General features: G+C 44.3%; 1 protein-coding gene across 1 annotated transcript in view; it reads right to left on the bottom strand.

The window, feature by feature from the left end:
- LOC309547943 (uncharacterized protein) overlaps positions 1-26542 on the bottom strand; it is a gene marked incomplete at its 3' end in the record, with an annotated part of 206728 nt that overhangs the window by 168277 nt on the left and 11909 nt on the right. Inside the window, exons 4-6 of the mRNA XM_082247940.1 lie at positions 15957-16111; positions 6841-6979; positions 1212-1410 (exon numbers count right to left, since the gene is read on the bottom strand). Of these exons, the coding sequence (XP_082104066.1) occupies positions 1212-1410; positions 6841-6979; positions 15957-16111 (493 nt within the window). The remainder of the gene's footprint in view (positions 1-1211; positions 1411-6840; positions 6980-15956; positions 16112-26542) is intronic.

The raw sequence follows: 26542 nt of genomic DNA on the forward strand, positions 1-26542 counted from the left end.
CGACGTAGACCTACGTCGGCAGACACTCCCCCTTCTCCCGCTGTATTCAGTCACAGCGGGAGTCGGGCCAGGGGAGGAGCGGCGGTGATCGGGAGTCGAGTCTGGAGATCCGCCCGCTTGTGTAAACAAAGCGGGGGGATCTCCTAAGTGACAGACAGTGACAGATTGCAGAGTTCAGCATAGCTGAACCTGCTATCTGTCCTTGTGTCACTCAGTCACCTCCCCCCACACACGTCAGTAAGCACCAGGCATACATTAACCCCTCCCTCTCCAATAAAATTAACCCCTTCCCTGCCAGTGTCATTTTTACAGTAACAGTGCATATGTATAGCACTGATTACTGTAGTAATGTCACTGGTAACCCCAAAAGTGTCAAAAATGTCAGTCAAGGGTCCGATCTGTCCGCCGCAATGTCGCAGTCCCGCAAAAGAAATCGCAGATCGCCGCCATTACTCGTTAAAAAACACCAAAAATGACAAATCTTTCCCTTAGTTAGTAAACGCAATAACTTTTGCGCAAACCAATCAAAATACGCTTATTGCGATTTTTTTACCAAAAATATGTAGCAGAAAACAAATTGGTCTAAAATGATAAAACATTTTGATTTTTACATTTTTTTGGGAGGAATTTCATCTAAAAAAATGTGAAAAATATTGTTATTTTTTCAAAATTGTTGCTCTTTTTTTGTTTATAGCGCAAAAAATAAAAATTGCACAGGTGATCAAATACCACCAAAAGAAAGCTCTGTTTGTAGGGAAAAAAAGGACGTAAATTTTGTTTGGGTACGGCATTGCATGACTGCGCAATTATCAGTTAAAGTCGCACAGTGCCGAATCGCAAAAAGTGGCCTGGACGTAAGACAGCAAAATCCTCTGGTGGTAAAGTGGTTAATCTGCTGATATTGTGTACTCCCTCCACCATCATCAACAAGTTAATGAAATTTGTACATAAAACATTCCCGTTTCCTATATATTCCTTGTTTATTAATCTGTGACTGGATCTCTGTGCTTCTCTATGCAATACAGACTGATCATGGCTAGTGGGGGGCTGCAGGGCGCTGTATATACAGTAGCTTACTAAGAACAGCCTAGTATGAGAGATATCATGTTTGTGTTAAATCAGATTTTGAAGGAGAGTTGATTTTTACTGTTTGTTCAAGGCTCTAAACATCGGCATTGAACCAGGTACGGTTGGGAGGTTAGCCACATTACCTAAAAAATTGGTGGTTCTCAAAGAAAGCTCTCTCGTTGTTTGTGGCATCCTCCAGGGAAACTCTGTTCATGATTTCACTCTGCCCACGGCACTTCACGATGGTGTAGCCTTTCTTAAGCATGTATACCTGGTTTCTCACCACACCTACAACATCGTTTTCTGCTCCCCTGTCCACCAGGTCTGGCTTAGTCAAGATCCCTGTGTAATGAGATAGAGGAAGGTAAATTAGTACACCATCCATATGTGACCTACCTAGGTCAAGCTAAATGGCAATATTATTTTCTAGGTGAGACAGTGCCTTCTGGTACATCATCACTGGCTTTGAAACCCAGAGTTTTGACTTTGAAACCCAGAGTTTTGACTTTGAAACCCAGAGTTTTGACTTTGAAACCCACATTCTGACTTTAAAACCCAGAGTTTTGACTTTGAAACAGAGTTCTGACTTTGAAACCCAGAGTTCTGGTGTTGAAACCCTGAGTTTTGACTTTGAAACCCAACGTTCTGACTTTGAAACCCAGAGTTTTGACTTTGAAACCCAGAGTTTTGACTTTGAAACCCAACGTTCTGACTTTAAAACCCAGAGTTCTGACTTTGAAACCCAGAGTCCCGACTTTGAAACTCAAAGTTCTGGTGTTGAAACCCAGAGTTTTGACTTTGAAACCCAACGTTCTGACTTTAAAACCCAGAGTTTTGACTTTAAAACCCAGAGTTTTGACTTTAAAACCCAGAGTTTTGACTTTGAAACCCAGAGTTTTGAATTTGAAACCCAGAGTTTTGAATTTGAAACCCAGAGTTCCAACTTTGAAACCCAGAGTTCCGACTTTAAACTTTAAATTGTGTTGAAAAATGTTAAGGATGGCCCAAACTAGTAATCTCATAACTCTGACTTTAAAACTCAGAATTGTGTTTAAAATTTTTTAGGATGGCCCCAGTGCTCTTCCATACAATGTAAAGGGTTAGGGCACAGGTCGCATCAGCATTAGGGCCTGTTGTATTTGTTAGACTAGATGTCCAGAGCACCCCATACATCAGATGTCAAGAGTCTCCCATCCTCCCTTATATCACAGCGCAACCCCCTCATCTTGTGCTGCTGCCAGGAAGAAGGTGGGGGGTGGAGATGGGAAGCAGAAAGTGCAGGGCCTGCAGGTGGACCAGAGGAGGGCTGGAGTCAACTTAATGCTGAGACCAGGGGAGGCAGACACAAAAGGGTGCTGCAGCTGCACAGAGAGGCGCGGGATCTGTAAGAGGAGTTCTGTCCTCCTCTCTGCTGCTGACTGCTGAAACAACCCGAAGACGGGGACAAGGGGGTTGCCTCAGCTGTAGAAGTGCGAGGGCCACATGAAATGGCCTGGAGGGCCAGATTCGGCCCACTGCCTTGTGTTTGACACATGTGGGTTAAGGCTTTGACAGATTTACTGTATGTGTGTTATGCTGGTGTAATTGAAAAGTGATAGCATTTCATAACTTCTGCATGCTAAACAAAATAGCAGATCCCAATCCTATATCAGCGGATTGTAACCCCTTGAAATCATCAGTACAACACAGTCACATGTCAAACTGAAAACGAGGTATGAAAGTGGTGCAGGATGCATGCAATCATTAAAAGGTTGTGAATATGGCACATGCATCGAAAATTAGAAGTATAGCACCCCTTCCATAAGCAGCAGTTATTCACCCCCAACATGTAATATCACTTGTCTCAGATTGTGGTTGAGTCTTACAAGTCAGCTTGCAGCTTAGGGACTCTGATAGGGACCCTGATGTAAGGGGGATTCTGATGGGTATCCTGATGTAAGGGGACTCTGATGGGGACCCTGATGTAAGGGGGACTCTGATGGGTACCCTGATGTAAGAGGGATTCTGATGGGTATCCTAAAGTAAAGGGGATTCTGATGGATATCCTAAAGTAAAGGGGATTCTGATGGGTATCCTAAAGTAAGGGGGTCTCTGATGGGGACCCTGATGTAAGGGGGACTCTGATGGAGACCCTGATGTAAGGGGGATTCTGATGGGTATCCTAAAGTAAAGGGGATTCTGATGGGTATCCTAAAGCAAGGGGGGCTCTGATGGGGACCCTGATGTAAAGTGGGGCTCTGACTGGGATTTTTTCAGCCCGCCTATATATTTCTAAATATACTATGTTGCCCTTGTACTGAAAAGCTCGGAGACTCCTGATATACAGTGGACATAGAAAAGAATCACCCCTCTTCACAATAATCACATTTTGTTGCTTTGCAGCCTGAAATGAAGACAGACGCAGTTTTTGTTTTATCCAGCTGTATAACTGTAGCCAAGAGCAGGCTAATCTTATCTGTGTTCAGCAGACATTGTGCAGCATCGCTGCTCTGAAGCTTTTTTCTCCTAGTGTTCAGCCTGGACTCTGCTGTCATTTCCTAAATATACACTGACTGAGCTCTAGGGGTCAAGCAAATATTTGCATCCAGCTGGACTCTTTTGAACTACAAATATCAGCCGGCTGAGAAAGAAGGATAGGATGCTGGAAAAGGGGATAAAAGGCTTGTAAGCGGGCGGGATCTTCCTCTTGGGACCCCGGCCTGGATCTGCAAGCAAGGACTCTGTGTCAGGCGGTGCTGTGGCCGAACCGCGGCCTGTGCGAGAGAGAGAGAGTCATTGCATGTGCGTTCAAGGGCATCCATTGCCAGCCTCTGCTGGTTGTCCGGTGTGCTCCATCCACGCCAGATCCAGCTGGGCCGTGGCACATTGCAACGCGAGGTCGGATGCCATCCCTTGAGCCAGGACCCTGAGGGAGTCGCTGCAGAGCCTTCACACCTCGTCTTCGACATCACCAGTCACAGGGATCAGTGAAGGGGCATCTGTCCATCTTCTCCTGATAAGAGACACTGCATGCAGACAACGTTGTCTTTTCTTCTGCCTACACCTGTAAAAAATCTGTGCCATACTCACTCCCTGTCAAGCAATTACAGTGTTCATCTTGTGTCAGGATATCACAGGCACACTTTGCATTCCCAGCAGGGAGGTAACTACAGGGGTTGTAGAGGTTTCAATTGCAACCGGGCCCCATGCTCCAGGGGGCCTGTGCGGCTCCTCTGTACACCTGGATAGGAGGGGGGGGGGGGGGGGGGCAGCATGTCGAGAAATCACCGTCCTCCTTTTTCCTCCTGTAGCTGCAGGAGGAAAATGGAGGAGATTGGTTCCTCTGTATGCTTCCCCCGCCACTCCTCCTATCCAGTTCACTTGTGTTCTGTTGTCTCTGGGCCCCTGTGTGCTCCCCTGGTTCCCCCCCCCCCCCCTGCTCCCTCCCCATTCCTGCCGACTGCTGCAGGGGATGTCACAATGGAGAACCAGGAAAGGGTCGGTAAATATGTAATTTACAAGCTCCTTCCTTTTCTGAATGGACAGAGTCATAGTCAGTGACATTGTAAAAAAAATAAAATAAAATGATAAAAAACAATAAAATTTAAATACCAAAAAATAAAAGCTACTGACAAAAGAGGGTGAACTTCCAGGATCGCAAAGGTCAAACTTGCAACCGGGCCCTGGCATTCCACCACCCCAAGATGGCGGGAAGGGGGCCCACTGCAGAACTACTGAAAGGGTCCCACTGCAGGACCATAATAAAGGGCACCACAACGAGAGTAAAGGGCCCCAGGATCAGTGGGAAGAGCCCCAGGCTTGAAGGGAAGGGCCCCGGCCAGGGGTCTGGGGGGGGCCCTTCATGGTTTCTTGCACCGGGGCCCTGAAGGTTCTAGTTACGCCTCTGATTCCCAGGATACATCAGCCTAATTTCCCTTACTCTGCTATTCAGGATAACTTCAGAAATATCACCTAAGAGCTAGCTGAATACTCCAGGGTTTCTTTTCTTCAAAGGGACAGCAATTAACCTCCCCCCTCACAAGGGATTGATATTTTGTAGTGCCAGAAAGGCCTTGTTTCCACCTGGGACTCTATTCCTTAAAGGAGCCGGTTAAAGTTGATACGGGTTAAGCTGTTTGTGTTGAATTACATACAATATTATATTTTCTCTGGACCTGTGGCATTGAGGAACAGAAGGGAGTGGTCTAATATAGCTAAAGGCCATTCCCCTGCCCTTCTTCTGCTGGTTCCCATAGGACACTTTCTAAACCGGGTTTGAACCGTGACTATTTGTTCGATCCATTTTACCATTTTTTATGAGTTGCTACTCCTGCCCCTGCAATTATTAGCATTCGCTAAGTTTAACTAATGTAAGAAACAAGCTTATTTCAATAACCTCTAATGCCTTTAATGCTTTAGTAAACAAAGTTCAACTCTTGTATGCGAGTTGTGTGTGTGCTCCTAATTGTCATGGTTACTATCAAAATGTCTGAACCCAAGGTGTCAGAGGACCCACACGGTTGGGGCAACCAGTTTTCATTAAGCAGCCCCCAGGGGGGTAGCTCGAAATCTCACCAACATGTCCAGAAAAAACAGAATCACTGAGTTGGAAAAAGGATCACCCCCATATGTCAGTATTTTGTTGAACCACCTTTTTCTTTAATTACAGCCCTTAGTCTGTTGGGAGATGTCTCTCCTAACTTTGCACATCTAGATTTTGCAATATTTGCCCACTTTTCCTTGCAGAACTGCTCAAGTTCAGTTACATTTGATGGTGATCAGTTGTGGACTGCAGTCTCAGAATCTTCAAGCTGCATTTTGGCAAAGCTCAGTTGTGACTGCCTGTGGCCTTTCTTGAGGAGTGTTTTTTTCTTGCAACCCTCCCATGCAAGCCACATTTGTGGAGAATTTGTGATATTGTTGTCACGTGCACACAATGACCACTCTGTCATACATTCCTGCAACTGCTTCAGAGTTGCTGTAGGCCTCTTGGTAGCCTCTTTGACCAGTTTCCTCCTGGCTCTTTCATCCATTTTAGAGGAACGTCCTGATCCAGGGAAGGTCTGTGTTGTACCTATATTAGACATCACTGTGCTTCTATGCATTGATAAAGCCTTTGACATTTTTTTGTATCCATCTCCTGACTTGTTCCTGCCCACAACTTTATCCCAGAGATCTTTTGACAGTGCCTTGCCACCTATAGTTGATTGTTTGTTTCATTTGCACTATCAGGGACTGAAATGCTCCAGGAAAGCTCTTTTCATGCTAAGCTAATGACCACAATTGATCACAATAGAAAGACAAATGGCTTTGTGTGCCATTGAGATGGCGGTTAGCTACACTTGATTGTGGTTTCAAGCCATTTTTAGGAGGGTAATCCTTTTTCCAAATCAGTGATTCGGTTTTTGAACTTTTTTAAATGACATGTTGGTATCATATCTTTCACTTGGATTAAATACAGCTGGATAAAACAAAAACTGTGTCTGTCTTCATGTTGGTCTTCAAAGCAACAAAATGTGATTATTTTAAATGGGTGAGTCTTTTCTATACCCACTGTAGACAGTTACAGCTTAAATTTCTCTGTAATTCATGACTGAACAATCAGAAAAAGAAGAGGAAGATCGATGCCACTAAGCAACAGCAATGGCATATCAGTTATATGCCTTATGTGTGCAACGGCAGCCTGTATATAGTGATCAGAGGTGTAGAAACAAAACACAGAATTGCCTGGACGTATTTTAATAATGTAATAAAACATTGTAAACTTTGTAAAACTATATTTTTTTTACCTACCGACTGTTCGCTCTCCATTGGGATCCACTTCCTTTGCCATTTGCAATGCTTCAGTGGTTGCGATATCCACATTACTCGGGACCACAACAAGATTTATGGTCTCTTGCCGTGTGACGTATTTCATGATGATACCTTTAATCTGTGTTAAAATAAAACAAAAAGCTTGGGATCAGGTGGTCATACTCATAGCTCACTTTGCCCAGAAGCACTTCCAAACAAAAGTTTTTTTTCTCCCCTACTAAAAGTTGTTAGACACCATAGTAAGGGCACTGTGATTCTAATGGGCAATTCCAATATTTCCTTAAACTCATTCTTAGATAGACAGTATCCCCCGAGCTTGATGCGTTTACATGACCCTGCCCAAGAAGCGCAAATGCATACCCTCCTACAAACACCTGGTCTTGTTTACGTATGGCAGGAATTACATCTGTAAGCCAAAGATTTCCCCTTTGTTTCCCACCCCCATAACAGTTTCTACAGGATTTATCATGTTTTAATGCTCATTCAACATCCACCATTAGTGCAAAATATCTCCATTCCTCCCACACCATGGTCAGTCCATGACCCCCTCTTGTTGTCCACTGTCCTTGCAAACCTTGCATGCCCATCCCTCCAATGGCAACTGAACTAATTCCTATTAACCTCCCAGAACTCCTTCCATCAAATCTAAACTCATCTAGATTCAATCTTCATGGAAAATGTAGGCTCTGTCTTGATACCAGTCAACCTCTGGGAGGCCCACAAGGCCACAATTAGAAGCCTTGGACCCAACTAAAATAGTTTTTGCCAACTTTTTGGAAAATCTCTACAACAAGCCAGTCCCATTCTCCCCCGTGGAAGCTGACCTCTTCTTTCAGCATCTACGTCTCCCTTCTTTTTCTGTGGAGGCACGTCTAAACCTCAATGCAGACATCATTGAGACCGAGGTCACCCAAGCAATCAAAACTTAAAAACCCTTTAAATCAGCCGGCTCGATGGGTTTTCCTGTCTCTGATAATAAAAAGTACTCTTCTTTCTTGGTACCCCACCTGACCCAGATGTTCAACGCCCTCAAAAAGGGCTTACTCCCCTCCCCAACATTGTTACAAGCCCGCATCTCTATGTTTCCCTGAGCCATGAGATGAGCTGTAACAATTTCACTTTATCTCCTAAATATGGACAAAAAACTGTTGGGGCAGGTTCCAAGAGTCAGGATTACCAAATACTTTTGTTCTCTCATTCACAGGGACCAGGTGGGTTTTGTCCCTGGATACCAAGCTGGTGATAACGTGCACAAAGTTTTATATCTTATTCACCTTCTACACCACAGAAACATCCTAGGTTTCCTGCTCTCTCTGGATAAATTTAAGGGTTTCAACACCTTTTCGTGGCATTACCTTAGATACAGTATCTTCTGCTTAAATGGGGCTTGGGGAATCCATCCTTACCTGGATTTTGGCCCTCTATTTAACGCCCACTGCAACTGTTAATTACGCCGGGTACCTCTATCTTTCATATAGCTTTTGGACCCAGGCAGGGCTGTCACCCATTCTCTTCATGCTAGCTATATTGCCCCTAACCAGCACCAATAGCAACAATACAGACATCACAGGAATTTTCAATGTGGGAATACATTACAAAATCAACCTGTTCGCGGATGACGCTCCCTCTGGTCTTCAAAACCCCCGCCATAACACTTCCAAACCTTCGGCAAACCATCACACAATTCACCACCCTTTCTGGCCTTCAAATTAACCTAACCAAATCCAAAGCACTGAACAATTCCTTACCTCAAGCGGTCGTCTCCCAAATCCAAGACAATTTCCCCTTCCATTGGTCTTCCTAAAACTTAGAGTACCTTGACATCCACTTGACTCCTACTATTTTTTGGGGCTAACTAATACACCTTAATATGCACCTCCCTCATGGAGTCATGGAAGTTCCCTTCCCTATCCTGTATAGGGCGAATTTCTGCATTAAAAATGACTGAAAGCTCTCTACGACTTCCATATACTGATGGTCCAGGTCCCTCCTCATTATCTCTGCCTACTCCAAAACCTTCATGGGGCCTACAAACAAGCTAGGGTTACCAACACTATGCTCTTTACTCACAGGATTCAGGGAGGTCTGGGGTTCGGAAACTTAACCAAATATTACAAGGCAGCCCAAATATCACCAGTGTTATGATGCCTACATCCCTCGTTGGGTTCTTCTTGAGACCACAAAGACACACCCACCTTCTTTAAGCCCTGTGATGAAACACATCCTCAAAATGTGGGACACAGTACACTATTATGGTAAGTTAATGTCCCTTTTCCTCCCACTCCTGCTCATTCTCCATAATCTGCTTTTTCCTCCAGGACAGGACCAGGCAGAAACTTTAAATGGTGAACTCAACATGGCTTCATCCACATACTCCATTTTTTACCTGCATCCTTGCCACTGGATACTAGCCTTGCACCACCTATCTACATTTCTGTATGCCAAGACAGTATTTAAAAATATATCTGTTTGCACACCCTTGGTGCACCTAAGTTCATCTCCATCCTTTAAGCCATATTTAACAATTGTGGCTCCCCAGAATCACTTTCGTATTTGACAAACTGGACACGTGACCTGTCTGCTCCCATTGACATCGATGATTGGAACAAGATTTGGTCAAAGATGGCCAAATGCTCTATTAACACGAATATAATGGAATCAGCCTATAAAGTTCTTTTTTGATGGTGCTGAGTTCCAGCCCGGATAGCCTTGGCAAACTTAAACTACTGGTCCTGCCTGAGACTGCTCTTCTTTTTGTATAGAGTTTTTGGGCTTCTCCATACTTTATTTAATCTCCTCATCTCTACAGAGGTTAAATATGCCTGTTTTCACTGCCCAAATCCAAGCCTTAATTCTTCTCAATAACGACTGGCCATGTTCCTTTTTTGGCAGCCAAAAAAGCAATAGCCAAGGCCTGCATGAAGCCCTCAGCATCCTTACAGAAGTCAAAGCCCGCATGACCCTTATGCTGATCTATGAAAAATGTCTAGCATCCTCAACAATTCCCAACTCAAGTTCCTTAGAATTTGGGACCCATGGCCCCATTATGTCCCACCTTTCTGTGGACCTAGCCAGCATAACCCTATAACCCCCCCACCTTTTCATATCGCTTCATCTTAACAAATTTCTCAGCTGACATCACCTGATACTGGGTATTTCTTGTTTAGGATCACGGAGCTTACATTATTCTATCATTGTTCTGTTATTTCAATCACATCCGCTCTTGTTTAAATGTTTTCTGATGTGAAAGCCCCTGTGCTTTATATTACATTTCATTTTCACATTGAGATTATATATATATATATATATATATATATATATATATATACACATATAATATATATACAGTGGGTACGGAAAGTATTCAGACCCCCTTAAATTTTTCACTCTTTGTTATATTGCAGCCATTTGCTAAAATCATTTAAGTTCATTCTTCTTCCTCATGAATGTACACATAGCACCCCATACTGACAGAAAAACACAGAATTGTTGACATTGTTGCAGATTTATTAAAAAAGAAAAACTGAAATATCACATGGTCCTAAGTATTCAGACCCTTTGCTCAGTATTTAGTAGAAGCCCCCTTTTGATCTAATACAACCAGGAGTCTTTTTGGGAAAGATGCAACAAGTCTTTCACACCTGGATTTGGGGATCCTCTGCCATTCCTCCTTGCAGATCCTCTCCAGTTCTGTCAGGTTGGATGGTAAACGTTGGTGGACAGCCATTTTTAGGTCTCTCCAGAGATGCTCAATTGGGTTTAAGTCAGGGCTCTGGCTGGGCCATTCAAGAACAGTCACGGAGTTGTTGTGAAGCCACTCCTTCGTTATTTTAGCTGTGTGCTTAGGGTCATTGTCTTGTTGGAAGGTAAACCTTCGGCCCAGTCTGAGGTCCAGAGCACTCTGGAGAAGGTTTTTGTCCAGGATATCCCTGTACTTGGCCGCATTCATCTTTCCCTCGATTGCAACCAGTCGTCCTGTCCCTGCAGCTGAAAAACACCCCCACAGCATGATGCTGCCACCACCATGCTTCACTGTTGGGACTGTATTGGACAGGTGATGAGCAGTACCTGGTTTTCTCCACACATACCGCTTAGAATTAAGGCCAAAAAGTTCTATTTTGGTATCATCAGACCAGAGAATCTTATTTCTCACCATCTTGGAGTCCTTCAGGTGTTTTTTAGCAAACTCCATGCGGGCTTTCATGTGTCTTACACTGAGGAGAGGCTTCCGTCGGGCCACTCTGCCATAAAGCCCCGACTGGTGGAGGGCTGCAGTGATGGTTGACTTTCTACAACTTTCTCCCATCTCCTGACTGCATCTCTGGAGCTCAGCCACAGTGATCTTTGGGTTCTTCTTTACCTCTCTCACCAAGGCTCTTCTCCCCCGATAGCTCAGTTTGGCCGGACGGCCAGCTCTAGGAAGGGTTCTGGTCGTCCCAAACGTCTTCCATTTGAGGATTATGGAGGCCACTGTGCTCTTAGGAACCTTAAGTGCAGCAGAAATCTTTTTGTAACCTTGGCCAGATCTGTGCCTTGCCACAATTCTGTCTCTGAGCTCTTCAGGCAGTTCCTTTGACCTCATGATTCTCATTTGCTCTGACATGCATTGTGATCAGGAAGGTCTTATATAGACAGGTGTGTGGCTTTCCTAATCAAGTCCAATCAGTATAATCAAACACAGCTGGACTCAAATGAAGGTGTAGAACCATCTCAAGGATGATCAGAAGAAATGGAAAGCACCTGAGTTAAATATATGAGTGTCACAGCAAAGGGTCTGAATACTTAGGACCATGTGATATTTCAGTTTTTCTTTTCTAATAAATCTGCAACAATGTCAACAATTCTGTGTTTTTCTGTCAGTATGGGGTGCTATGTGTACATTCATGAGGAAGAAGAATGAACTTAAATGATTTTAGCAAATGGCTGCAATATAACAAAGAGTGAAAAATTTAAGGGGGTCTGAATACTTTCCGTACCCACTGTATATATACATATATATGTACATATAATATATACACATATACATATACACACACACTATATTGCCATAAGTATTGGAACACCCATTCGGGGGTTCAAATCCCCTCCATGGCCACAGGTGTATAAAATCAAGCACCTAGGTATGCAGACTTCTTCTACAAACATTTGTGGAAGAATGGGTCGCTCTCAGGAGCTCAGTGAATTCAAGCGTGGTACTGTAATTGGTTACTATGTGTGCAATAAGCCCATCCGTGAAATTTCCTTGCTACTAAATATTCCACGGTCAACTTTTAGTGTTATTATAACAAAGTGAAAGCAACTGGGAACAACAGCAACTCAGCCACAAAGTGGTAGGCCACGTAAAATGACAGAGCAGGGTCAGCGCATGCAGAAGCGCACAATGCGCAGAAGTCACAAACTGTCTGCAGAGTCAATAGCTACAGACCTCCAAAATTCATGTAGCCTTCAGATTAGCACAACAACCAGGGCTTTTTTTCAGCTAGAACTTGGTGGAACTCAGTTCCAGCACCTCTGGCTCAGGCCCTCTGCTCCCTGCTCCCCACTATCACTTGTAAACACAGAAGTCCGGCTTCAGTGTTTACAAGTGACAGCTTGTCTCCCAACGGCTCCCCCAGATCTGATATACTGAGTGGCTCCCACTGAGTGCAGGACAGGGACAGGAGAAATGCAGGTGTCCGGGGTGCAATGTAGATGCCTACACCCTCACTGGATAACCTCTCAGAGTGAGAGAGAGACGGAGCTAAATACAGTGTGTGGGAGTACTAGAGCCGACTGGGATCTTAAGCTTAATACAGCAACAAAAGGACAACATGTGGAAGATCGTGGAGCTTTTAAAGAGGTGGGGAGAAGATTGGGCAGTGGAGAGGGGGTTGCATTCAGAGGTCAGAGCTGAAGAGGGGTGAAAACGAGATTTGGATAGAAATGCAAAGATAAGCAGCTGTGGAAGAAGGCTGAACTCTGTATTGTGTGTGTAGCGCACCCCTAAACTCTGCACTGGGTGCAACCCCCCCCCCCAAACTCTGCACTCTGTACATAATACACTCCTTATATTCAATGCCCCTTTTAAACCTCCCACTGTTAGTGGAATTTGACCACATCCACTATTTAATGCGGTTTGGAGGATGTGTGTGGTCGTGGCTGAGTTCCTGTACCTATTTTCTGAGAAAAAAAGCCCTGGCAACAACAGTGCGTAGAGAGCTTCATGGAATGGGTTTCCATGGCCAAGCAGCTACATCCAAGCCTTATATCACCAAGTGTAATGCAAAGCGTCAAATGCAGTGGTGTAAAGCAGGCTGCCATTGGACTCTAGAGCAGTGGAGACGTGTTCTCTTTCTGGCAATCCGATGAACATGTCTGGGTTTGGTGGTTGCCAGGAGAACGGTACGTGGCTGACTGCATTGTGCCAAGTGTAAAGTTTCGTGGAGGGGGGATTATGGTGCGGGTTTGTTTTGCAAGGGTTGGGCTTGACCCCCTAGTTCCAGTGAAGGGAACTATTAAGCATAACAAGACATTTTGGACAATTTCATGCTCCCAACTTTGTGGGAAGAGTTTGGGGATGGCCCCTTCCTGTTCCAACATGACTGCGCACCAGTGCACAAAGCAAGGTCCATAAAGATATGGATAAGCGAGATTGGGGTGGAGGAACTTGACTGCCTGCACAAAGTCCTGACCTCAACCCATTAGAACACCTTTGGGATGAATTTGAGTGGAGAATGCGAGCCAGGCCCTCTTGTCCAACATCAGTGCCTGATCTCACAAATGCGCTTCTAGAAGAATGGTCAAACATTCCCATAGACACTCCTAACCCTTGTGGACAGCCTTCCCAGAAGAGTTAAAGCTGTTATAGCTGCAAAGGGTGGGCCAACTCAATATTGAACACTGCGGACTAACCCAACAGACTAAGACAGGGATGCCATTAAAGTTCATCTGTGTCCCAATACTTTTGGCAATATAATTTATATATATATATATATAATGCACAGTGGGATTTATTTACTCAAGCATTAAGGTGAGCAATTACATTTCTAATTAAAATCAGGGTTGATAACCTCTGCTAAGAAGACATCAGCCACATGAGAAATACATTGCTTTCAAATAGCTGGATGATGCATAGACTTTCACTGTGGTAAGGAGCAGTAAAGCACAACCATCATGTAGCACTGCAAAGGAAGAAGCAGAGGCTGCTTATGTAATGTAAAAATACGACTGCCCCTATCTACATATACAGTGCCTTTAAAAAGTATTCGTACCCCTTATAATTTTCCACATTTTGTCACGTTACAACCAAAAACGTAAAAGTATTTTATTGTGATTTTATGTGATAGACCAACGCAAAATGACACAAAATTGGGAAGCAGAAGGAAAGTGATAAATGGTTTTCAAAATGTTTTACAAATAAATATCTAAAAAGTGCATTTGTATTCAGCCCCCTTTACTCTGATACCCCTACCTAAACTATCTATTAAAACCAATTGCCTTCAGAAGTCTCCTAATGAGTAAATAGAGTCCACCTGTGTGTAATTTAATCTCAGTATAAATACAGTTGTCATGTGAAGCCCTCAGAGGTTTGTTAGAGAACCTTAATGAACAAACAGAATTAGGAAGGCCAAGGAACGCACCAGACAGGTCAGGGATAAAGTTGTAGAGAAGTTTAAAGCAGGGTTTGGTTATAAAAATATATTGCAAGCTTTGAACATCTCACAGAGCACTGTTCAATCCATCATCTGAAAATGGAAAGAGTATGGCACAGCTTCAAACCTACCAAGATATGGGTGTCTACTTAAACTGACAGGCCGGGCAAGGAGAGCACTAATCAGAGAAGCAGCCAAGAGACCAATGGTAACTCTGGAGGAGCTGCAGAGATCCATAGCTGAGGTGGGAGAATCTGTCCACAGGACAACTATTAGTCCTGCACTCCACAAATCTGGCCTTTTGGAAGAAATTGTTGAAAGAAAGCCATACGAAGTCCCCTTTGCAGTTTGTGAAGAGTCATGTGGGGTCACAGCAAACATGTGGAAGGAGGTACTCTGGTCAGATGAGACCAACATTTTACTTTTTGGCTTAAAAGCAAAACGCTATGTGTGATGGAAAACACTGCACATCACCCTGAATACACCATCCCCACCGTGAAACATGGTGGTGGCAGGATCATGTTGTGGGGATGCTTTTCTTCAGCAGGGACAGGGAAGCTGGTCAGAGTTGATGAGAAAATGGATGGAGCCAAATACAGGGAAATCTTAGAAGAAAACCGGTTAGTGTCTGCAAAAGACTCAAGACTGTGACAGAAGTTCACTTTCCAGCAGGACAACCATCCTAAACATACAGCCAGAGCTACAATGGAATGGCTTGGATCAAACCATATTCATGTGTTAGAATGGCCCAGTCAAAGTCGAGACCTAAATCCAATCGAGAATCTGTGGCTAGACTTGAAAATTGCTGTTCACAGACGCTCTCCATCCAATCTGACAGAGCTTGAGCTGTTTTGCAAAGAAGAATCTGCAAAACTTTCACTCACTAGATGTGCCACGCTGGTAGAGACATATCAAAAAGACTTGCAGCTGTAATTGCAGTGAAAGGTGGTTCTACAAAGTATTGACTCAGCGGGCTGAATACAAATGCATGCCACACTTTTTACATATTTGTAAAACATTTTGAAAACCATTTATCATTTTCCTTCCACTTTACAATTATGTGCCACTTTGTGTTGGTCTATCACATAAAATCCCAATTAAATACATTTACGTTTTTGGTTGTAACATGACAAAATGTGCAAGGTAAATGTCATCAGATTAGCCCACACGGTCATTTACGTGCCTCCCTTGGGAGCAGGTTATCACCCACACTGCTCCCAAGGTACTCCAGAACTGGGTGGCACTCAGGCATAGGTATGTGACTACTGTTCAGTCTAGGAAGAATTCTCACCCCTCTCCCCCAGAAGAAGTGGCATTCCCGGTGACTTCATTGGACCAGCAAGAAGACTGCAGAAAAAACGTATATCAAGCAGGTTTAAAAAAAAAAAAAAAGAAAATAGAGGGTGAGGGAGGTGGGTGATAGGTAATATATCTGGATTTCCACTTTAAGGCCATAAGACGAACCTGCTTCTCAATATCTGGGGGCTGCTCAGGTAGAGCGACTCGCGTGATTCCTGGCAGATCGATCAGCGTCAGGTCTGGAACGTTCGGTGACACAACTTCCAGGGTGATAAGCTCATCTTTGATACCTTTCCCTTCTCCTGCTATGCGATTTTGAGCTAGAAACCAAGAGGAATAAACAAAATTGCAGCCATTTAGATGAATTTATATGAATGTATACGTATATTACAGAAAAAAACATGAAAATCAAAGCTTGGTTCTTGCTGTCACTAAGAATGCCGTCTGTACATTATGTGTAGAATTGTCAGCTAACCATTGGCTTTTCTCTATGTGGTCTTTAGTATTTGAGCACCGCTTGTCTTTGGAGCACATGCATTAAAATTGGACCGAAGCAAATTTGCGTATATAAAATTAAAAATTTTTATTTTTTTTCCTACTTGTTTACCTGTAAAATCCATTTCTTGGAGTACAGCACGGGACACAGAGCAGGTTATATTCATGACTATCTGGGTTCTGTGCCACCTATAGGTGAATGGACACTGGCAGACCAATCAAACGGGAAGTCTTCCCCTATTTAACCACTTGCCGACCAGTCACGTTGACTGTACTGCGGCAAAGTGGTTAGTTCCCGTCCAGCGACGTAGACCTACGTCGCTGGACTCCTCCCCTTGTGGGCGGCGTGCGCGCGCCGCTGGAGGCTCGCTCCCGCTGTATTCAGTCACAGTGGGAGACGGGCCAGGGGAGGAGCGGCGGTAATCACTGCCGCTCTTCCCCGATCATCGGGGAATCGAGTCTGGAGATCCGCCCGCTTGTGTAAACAAAGCGGGCAGATCTCCTAAGTGACAGACAGTGACAGATTGCAGGATTCAGCATAGCTGAACCTGCGATCTGTCCCTGTGTCACTCAGTCACCTCCCCCCACACGTTAGTAAGCACCAGGCATACATTAACCCCTTGATCACCAACAAAATTAACCCCTTCCCTGCCAGTGTAATTTTTACAGTAACAGTGCATATTTATAGCACTGATTACTGTAGAAATGTCACTGGTACCCCCAAAAGTGTAAAAAATGTCAGTCAAGGGTCCGATCTGTCCGCCGCAATGTCGAAGTCCCGCAAAAAAAAAATCGCAGATCACCGCTATTACTCGTTAAAAAACACCAAAAATGACAGAAATCTTTCCCTTAGTTAGTAAACGCAATAACTTTTGCGCAAACCAATCAAAATATGCTTATTGTGATTTTTTAAACCAAACATAGGTAGCAGAAAACAAATTGGCCAAAAATTTTAAAAAATTTTGATTTTTACATTTTTGGGGGGGGGGGGGGAATTTCATATAAAAAAATTTGAAAAATATTGTTATTTTTTCAAAATTTACACTCTTTTTTTGTTTATAGCACAAAAAGTAAAAATCGCACAGGTGATCAAATACCACCAAAAGAAAGCTCTGTTTGTGGGGAAAAAAGGACGTAAATTTTGTTTGGGTACGGCGTTGCATGACCGCGCAATTGTCAGGTAAATTAGCACAGTGCCGAATCGCAAAAAGTGGCCTGGACGTAAGACAGCAAAATCCTCCGGCAGTAAAGTGGTTAAATGAAGTTTCTCAATTTTGTAGCAAGCATTGAACTCCCAGAAAGAGGGGAGGGACCACTGTGTCCCATGATGTACTCAAAGAAACAGATTTTACAGGTAAGTACTGTAAATAGAAAAAATCCAATTTTCTTTATCATACATAACGGGACACAGAGCAGGCTATAATCATGGCTATCTGGGATGTCCCAAAGCAATACACTTGAGGACAGAGAGACACGGCTAAAAAAAGCGCCATCAGTCTTAAGGAATTTATTCTGACGCCCAAAACATGCTGTGGACAAAAGCAGTATCCTGTGTAGCACCCAACATCTACCTGTTAAAACCACATGAATGTACGTAGCCAAAAACCAGGTTGCAGCCTCGCAGACCTGAGCCACTGATGCTTGATGACAAATAGCCCAAGATCCTCCACACACCTGGTAGAGTGTGTTTTTGCCCAAAAAAGACGGAACCTTAGCCTTCAGGCCTGGGGCTTGAGCAAATGACTAATGGAACCACCGTGAATAGTTGTTTAGATGCCGCCTGACTCATATGGCCTTCTGCTATAAGAAAAAGTCTGACTGTCTGAACTGTGCAGATAACCTTAAAAAGCTCTGACAACCCGAACCACATTTAAAGAGCGTCGTTCTTTGTTGACTGTAGAGTAGGAAAAAAGGAGGGTAAGAGAATGACCTGATTCAAAAGAAAACTTGAAACCACTTTCGACAAAAAAAAGATGCATGAGGCCGTAACAACACCCTATCATGGTGAAAGACCAAAGAATGGCTCCTAAAACGAAAGGTCTTCCAGCTCTGACACCTTCTCAAATAATTGCATCCAAAAAAAAAACACCTTCTGAGTCAATAAGACTAACGGAGTATCCTAAATTGGTTCCAAAGGCAATTTATGAAAAACAGCCAGAACCAAACTCAAATCCCGAGGACACAAGGATAACATAACAGGTGGGACCATACAGTAATACATAATTGAAGGTACATTTCAGGAATGAAAAGCAACCTAATCGCTCTCTTCGTTCCTCTCTAACCTCCTGCTCTCTAGCTCCCTCGTCACCTCCTCCCATGCTCGCCTCCAGGACTTTTCCAGAGCCTCTCCAACCCTATGGAACTCCTTACCCTTATCTGTCCGATTATCTCCTACTCTATTAGCTTTAAGGCGATCTCTTTAAAACCCCCCTTTTCAGAGAGGCCTATCCTACCCACACCTAACAAATGTACCTCCATTTTCTCCATCAGCCCATCCCCCACGGTTATTGCCTTTTGTTTCACTTGACCCTCCCTTCTAGATTGTAAGCTCTAATGAGCAGTTCCTCCTGTTTTGAATTGTATTGTAACTGTATTGTCTTCCCTCACATTGTAAAGCGCTGTGCAAACTGTTGGCGCTATATAAATCCTGTATAATAATAATAATAAAAAATAATACTTGGCCACTGGCAAAGTGTGCTACTAGTGTTAGTGTAGATAAATAAAAGTTTATTATTCATGGTAAGTTGAGTCTGTTATTGGGTTGGGTTACTGCAGGTCAGGCTGGATGGCTCTACAGTGCAGGTCTTTGGTGCCTCCCCCTAGATCTAGAGCAGTGGTTCTCAAATCCGGTCCTCGGGACCCACCAACAGGCCAGGTTTGCAAGATAACTAAATTACATCACAGGTGATCTCATTTGCTTCTCAGTGATTGCAGTATTCTAGTCTGCATCCCCCAAGGTAATACTTAAAATCTGGCCTGTTAGTGGGTCCCGAGGACCGGATTTGAGAACCACTGATCTAGAGGCTTGGAGAAGCTTCTGGGAGTTAGTGGGTGGGGGCTAGGAAGTCCTGATCTGCACACTTAAGGGAGTCTGACCAATCCCCATGCAAAATATCCTGGCAGGGTGGATGGATTAGCCCTTAAATATGGTGCAGCCAAGCTAGCAGGGGAGTTGGGTAGAAGATGGAATGCTAAGGATACTGTCAGTGGCCTAGGAGGGAACCCCTGGGTCTAGGGGGGGCTCTGCCTTCAGGATGTGGCTCAGGCTGGCATGGAAGAATCCTTTCAGTGTCCAGTTTAAGAAGGAATATTGCCAAAGAGCAGCAGGGAGCAAGGAGGACAGAATGAGTACATCAGCACACCCACGGATTCCGGGGAAAGACTGCCACATGTAGCAAGCTTTCAAGGGACAGTGCTGTGCCTAAACCTTTACCCCTTGTCCTTGGAGATCTTTGAAGCAGCCGTGTGGGCTGGTAGACATGCATTTTAGCAACATTTTATGCTATTTTCCAAAGGGGACTAAGAGCTCCTGGTTCATAGGGGACTTTTACCACTAAACCAAAGAGACTGGGGTTTCTAACAACTCCAGGATTTTTTCTCTGTACATAGGAAGGACGTTTGTCCTTATCTGTTGTTCTTCAAGTCAAGTTGGACATTCCATAATCTCTACACCCTATCCACATTGTTCTCCCCAATAAAACAACAAAAACAAGCCAAGGGACTGATTTCTTGTGTCTGGATGCAAGTTGGAAATGCAGGTTTCCTGGCTGTGGAAGAATAGGGGAGCCAGTTACAAGCTGCCCTTGTGTAACCCTTGGGTAGTGCTATAGTAGTTTGCAGGATGCACCTGATGAGATGAACTTCTTAGAAGACCACAAGCAATTTTTGAGTTAAAAGTCGACCTGCATCCCCATAAAACAAACAATTTGAACCTGGCTCCAGCCCCTTTCTTCCCTCACAATTGCATAACATTTAATTTTTTTTTTGTGTGTGTGTGTGTTTGTTACCTTTTTGTAGTTTCATATCTGGGTGAGATGGACGTTGCACTCGATTCCACATGTGCACAGATGTGGCTTGGACCTGGCAGAGACCTTAGCCCCATCTACGCATGGGGAGTGTAATGGGGGTCCCGAACAGCTGTTTGCCCTTGCATACGTGGGGAAGTGCATGCTTCTGTATTGTGTTCACATCGGGAATGTAGTGATGTCATGGCACTTCCTTTGAGTACCGAGGTTGGGACAAAGCTGTTGCAGCTCCATCCACCATGGGTACACCCCTCACATTTTTGTAAATATTTGATTATATCTTTTTATGTGACAACACTGAAGAAATGACAATTCGCTACAATGTAAAGTAGTGAGTGTTCAGCTTGTATAACAGTGCAAATTTGCTGTCCCCCTCAAAATAACTCAGCACACAGCCATTAATGTCTACACCGCTGGCAACAAAAGTGAGTACACCCCTAAGTGAAAATGTCTAAATTGGGCCCAATTAATTAGCCATTTCCCTCCCCGGTGTCATGTGACTCATTAGTGTTACAAGGTCTCATGTGTGAATGGGAAGCAGGTGTGTTAAATTTGGTGTTATCTCTCTGGTCAGTATGAGAGAGGAACTGAAAAAAAGAATTGTTGCTCTACATAAAGATGGCCTAGGCTATAAGATTGCCAAGACCCTGAAACTGAGCTGCAGTGCAGTGGCTAAGACCATACAGTGGTTTACCAGGACAGGTTCCACTCAGAACAGGCCTCCCAATGATCAACCGAAGAAGTTGAGTGAACGTGCTCAGCGTCATATCCAGGGTTGTCTTTGGGATATAGACATATGAGTGCTGCCAGCATTGCTGCAGAGGTTGAAGGGGTGGGCCAGCCTGTCAGTGCTCCTGCCATACCCTGCATACTGCATCAAAGTGGTCTGCATGGCTGTTGTCCCAGAAGGAAGCCTCTTCTAAAGATGATGCACAAGAAAGCCTGCAAACAGTTTGTTAAAGACAAGCAGACTAAGAACATGGATTACTGGAACCATGTCCTGTGGTCTGATGAGACCAAGATAAATGTATTTGGTTTAGATGGTGTCAAGCATGTGTGGCAGCAACCAGGTGAGGAGTACAAAGACAAGTGTGTCTTGCTTACAGTCAAGCATGGTGGTGGGAGTGTCATGGTCTGGGGCTGCATGAGTGCTGCCAGGACTGGGGAGCTACAGTTCATTGAGGGAAACATGAATGCCAACATGTACTGTGACATACTGCAGCAGAGCATAATCCCCCTCCCTTCAGAGACTGGGCCACAGGGCAGAATTCCAACATAATAATGACTCCAAACACACCTCCAAGGTGACCACTGCCTTGCTAAAGAAGCAGAGGGTAAAGGTGATGGACTGGCCAAGCATGTCTCCAGACCTAAACCCTATTGAGCATCTGTAGGGCATCCTCAAATGGAAGGTGGAAGAGCGCAAGGTCTCTAACATCCACCAGCTCCGCGATGTCGTCATGGACGAGTGGAAGAGGACTCCAGTGGCAACCTGTGAAGCTCTGGTGAACTCCATGCCCAAGAGGGTAAAGGCAGTGCTGGAAAATAATGGTGGCCACACAAAAAATTGACACTTTAGGCCCGATTTGGACATTTTTACTTAGGGGTGTACTCACTTTTGTTGCCAGCGGTTTAGACATTAATGGCTGTGTGTTGAGTTATTTTGAGGGGACAGCACATTTACACTGTTATACAAGCTGTACACTCACTACTTTACATTGTAGCAAAGTGTCATTTCTTCAGTGTTGTCACATGAAAAGATATAATAAAATATTTACAAAAATGTGAGGCGTGTACTTACTTTTGTGAGATGCTGTATATATATATATACACACACACACACACATTTTGCCTCAAAGTTAAGGAAAAAAATTATCTCAGGTCCCAACAATGATGTTAAAACTCGTTAATGACAATTGTGTTTACTGTGCAAGCGTCAAATGCTTATGTAAGTAATCACAACGCCATTTGGATTTTTAACAAACACAAACCAGTGAAAAAGTCGTTGTCGTGCTAATTTTCTCTCCATCCCAACTTGATCTTATCTTAGTGTTTTACAACCAATTTAAACAATTTTTTTTTTTTCATTTCTTGCATGTTTAAATGTGTCGAAGGAGGAATGCAGCTTTGCTAAAGAAAAATGCATACTTTTATTTTGAGCTCTACCATTCCTTTACATTACATAAAAGTCTCACAAATTTGATATAATTTTAATCAGCAGACTTTGTTGATATTTTTTTGGGTAGACTATATGGGGGCGTGCAAATTAAGTAAATGAAGCGTAGGGAAATAATTCAGGCAAATACTTTCTCCAATTTTTTTTTTTTTTGGTCAGAAAGACTCAATTTTTTTTTACTATCTATTCCCAATGAAAACCAAGAAAATAAAAAAAACGAATCTGCTATCATATTGAAACCCTATCTGCCCCCTAAAAAATTATGTATAATATATTGAGGTAGACCACTAATGCTAAAAGATAAGAGCCCCTTTCACATGGACAGACCGATTGGGTGTGCTTGTCAGTTTTTTAAGTGGACCCAATCGGACCATCCATTGGCCTCTATGGGGCAGCATGAGTCAACTGACTTGTGTCCATTTACATCGGACTACCCAAAGAGGACTGCGGGCTGTGTCCGTGTCCACTCTGTATAAGCGGAGCTGACATGGACAAGCCATCCGCCTACTCAGTGGGGTCAGTGGACAGATTCCCCGCTGAGCAGGCCTATGTTAAAGGGGCCATAATGCGCAGAACCAAGAGGATTTTAGGAGAAAAAGGCTGGGGGGCTTAAGTGGTTAAAATGTTAGAGATATAGATGAGAGGTAGGTTGTGAAGTGTTCCAATTTCAAAGCATTGTAACTTGATTTGTATTCTCAAGTTTTTGAAAAGCTGTTAAAGTATAACTAAAAGGTGATTTTTTTATTTTTTAGTTTTGGACAAAATGGAGAGAGATTAGAACACCTATGAGTTTTTATTTTTTTGCTGTCTGTGCCCTTGTTAGAGAGATTGCCCCTCTCTATTTATCCTGTTTACCGTTACCATTAAAAGTGAAAGTAAAAGAAAATCCCAAAAATGTGGGTTGTCCCCAATGGAGAACATTCAGAACAAGGTCATGTTACCAGTGGGGTACCTCAGGGATCTGTACTGGGACCAATTTTGTTTAATATCTTCATAAGTGATATTGCAAAAGGCCTCGATGGTAAGGTTTGTCTTTTTGCTGATGACACAAAGATATGTAACAGGGTTGATGTTCCTGGAGGGAAACGCCAAATGGAAAAGGATTTAGGAAAACTAGAAGAATGGTCAGAACTCTGGCAACTGAAATTTAATGTGGATAAGTGCAAGATAATGCACCTGGGGCGTAAAAACCCAAGGGCAGAATATAGAATATTTGACACAGTCCTGACCTCAGTATCTGAGGAAAGGGATTTAGGAGTAATTATTTCAGAATACTTAAAGGTGGGAAGACAATGTAATAGAGCAGCACGAAATGCCAGCAGAATGCTTGGATGTATAGGGAGAGGTATAAGCAGTAGAAAGAGAGAAGTGCTTATGCCGCTGTACAGAACACTGGTGAGACCTCACTTGGAGTATTGTGCGCAGTACTGGAGGCCATATCTCCAGAAGGATATAGATACTCTAGAGAGAGTTCAGAGAAGAGCTACTAAACTAGTACATGGATTGCAGGAAAAAACTTACCAGGAAAGGTTAAAGGACCTTAACATGTATAGCTTGGAAGAAAGAAGAGACAGAGGGGATATGATAGAAACTTTTAAATACATAAAGGGAATCAACTCGGTAAAGGAGGAGAGCATATTTAAAAGAAGAAAAACTACCACAAGAGGACACAGTTTTAAATTAGAGGGGCAAAGGTTTAAAAGTAATATGAGGAAGTATTACTTTACTGAGAGAGTAGTGGATGCATGGAATAACCTTCCTGCAGAAGTGGTAGCTGCAAATACAGTGAAGGAGTTTAAGCATGCATGGGATAGGCATAAGGCTATCCTTCATATAAGATAGGGCCAGGGACTATTCATAGGATTCAGATATATTGGGCAGACTAGATGGGCCAAATGGTTCTTATCTGCCGACACATTCTATGTTTCTATGTAATAGAGGGGAAATCTTCCAATGGGGACACTGGTTCTGGTGACCTGTGTGTCCTTAAGGAATTTCCTTAGTTTGCAGGGATTTCCTCTCACTTGTTTGACTATGGGACAGGAAGTGAAGGGAAATCTCCACAATGGAACACTGATGGTGAAGTACAAATCTGACAGAGGTTTTAACCCTCCCTTGCTCTATCCAAAAAGCAGTGGCAGCAGGTGCGTTGGGGGCGCAGGGGCGCCGCTCCCCTATCCAACGGTCCGGCCCCCTTATCTATATGCGGGGCGCCGGACAAATGGAGTTCAATGGGGCTTTTTTTTTTTAGTCACCTGATTAGAGCCAGAGGTTCTAATAAGCTTCAGCAAAGGGTGGACCAGGGGCGCAGAGCAGTGCGCCCCGAGCCTACCCATTGTGTGACAATAGCGAATGAAAATTCGCTATTGTCACACGGATCCTCCTCCTAGCCAATCAGGAAGCGGATCCAATATGCGCTTCCTGATTGGCCGAAAGGCAAACCCCATGCCATTGGCCGAGGAGGAGGCGGGAGGACTGAGGACTCGATTAGATGCCAGGGGACTGAAGAGAAGCCTGTAGAAATGTGGAGCCGCACACAGATGAATGAAATCAAAAATAAGGTGTCTTTATTCTTCAAAATAATCCAGGACAAACAGACAGTGGGAGGAACAGAATGTGTCCAAGGTAGACGCGTTTCACGGCACGAACGGCCGCTTACTCTATACCCGTGGTATAGAGTAAGCGGCCGTTCGTGCCGTGAAACGCGTCTACCTTGGACACATTCTGTTCCTCACACTGTCTGTTTGTCCTGGATTATTTTGAAGAATAAAGACACCTTATTTTTGATTTCATTCATCTGTGTGCGGCTCCACATTTCTACATGAATCTTTCCGGACGGCGGATCTAGCCAGCACCAGATTGGACACACACCTGAGCGGCATTCCCAGCCCTTTCCCCCTTCATATGACTGAAGAGAAGCCGCCGCTGCTTGAGGTAAGTGCACTGGTCTGGGAGGGGGCTTGGCACGCTGCTCACTCTGCATTGAAAGGGGGCACGCTGGCATCTCTGCATTGAAAGGGGGCACGCTGGCATCTCTGCATTGAAAGGGGGCACGCTGGCATCTCTGCATTTAAAAGGGGCACGCTGGCATCTCTGCGTTGAAAGGGGGCAAGCTGGCATCTCTGCATTGAAAGGGGGCACGCTGGCATCTCTGCATTGAAAGGGGGCACGCTGGCATCTCTGAATTGAAAGGGGGCACGCTGGTATCTCTGCATTAAAAGGAGGCACGCTGGCACATCTCTGCATTGAATGGGGGCATGCTGGCATCTCTGGATTGAATGGGGACATGCTGGTATCTCTGCATTGAAAGGGGGCACGCTGGTATCTCTGCATTAAAAGGGAGCACAATGATCTCTGCATTGAAGGGGCCACGCTGGTCTCTGTGCATTGAAAGGGGGCACGCTGGTCTCTGTGCATTGAAAGGGGTCACGATGGTATCTCTGCATTGAAAGGGGGCACGCTGGCATCTCTGCATTGAAAGGGGGCACGCTGGCATCTCTGCATTGAAAGGGGGCACGATGATCTCTGCATTGAAGGGGGCACGCTGGTATCTCTGCATTGAAAGGGGGCACGCTGGCATCTCTGCATTGAATGGGGGCACGGTGATCTCTGCATTGAAAGGGGGCACGCTGGCATCTCTACATTGAAAGGGGGCACGTGATCTCAGCATTGAAAGGGGGCACGCTGATCTCTGTGCATTGAAAGGGGGCACGCTGGTCACTGCATTGAAAGGGGGCACGCTGATCTCTGTGCATTGAAAGGGGGCACGCTGGTCTCTGTGCATTGAAAGGGGGCACGCAGGTCTCTGTGCATTGAAAGGGGGCACGCAGGTGCCTGTGCATTAAAAGGGGGCACGCTGGTCCCTGTGCATTGAAAGGGGGCATGCTAGTCCCTGTGCATTGAAAGGGGGCACGCTGGTCTCTGTGCATTGAAAGGGGGCACGCTGGTCTCTGTGCATTGAAAGGGGGCACGCTATGCCTTAATTACTGAAGGCCCCTTTTACACTTTTGTGACCTCAAAGTCACGCAATTTTTACAGTGTTTTTTGCCGCAAAG

The sequence above is a fragment of the Pelophylax lessonae genome (assembly GCF_965119305.1).
Source record: "Pelophylax lessonae genome assembly, chromosome: 2".
NCBI classification, from domain to species: Eukaryota; Metazoa; Chordata; class Amphibia; order Anura; family Ranidae; genus Pelophylax; species Pelophylax lessonae.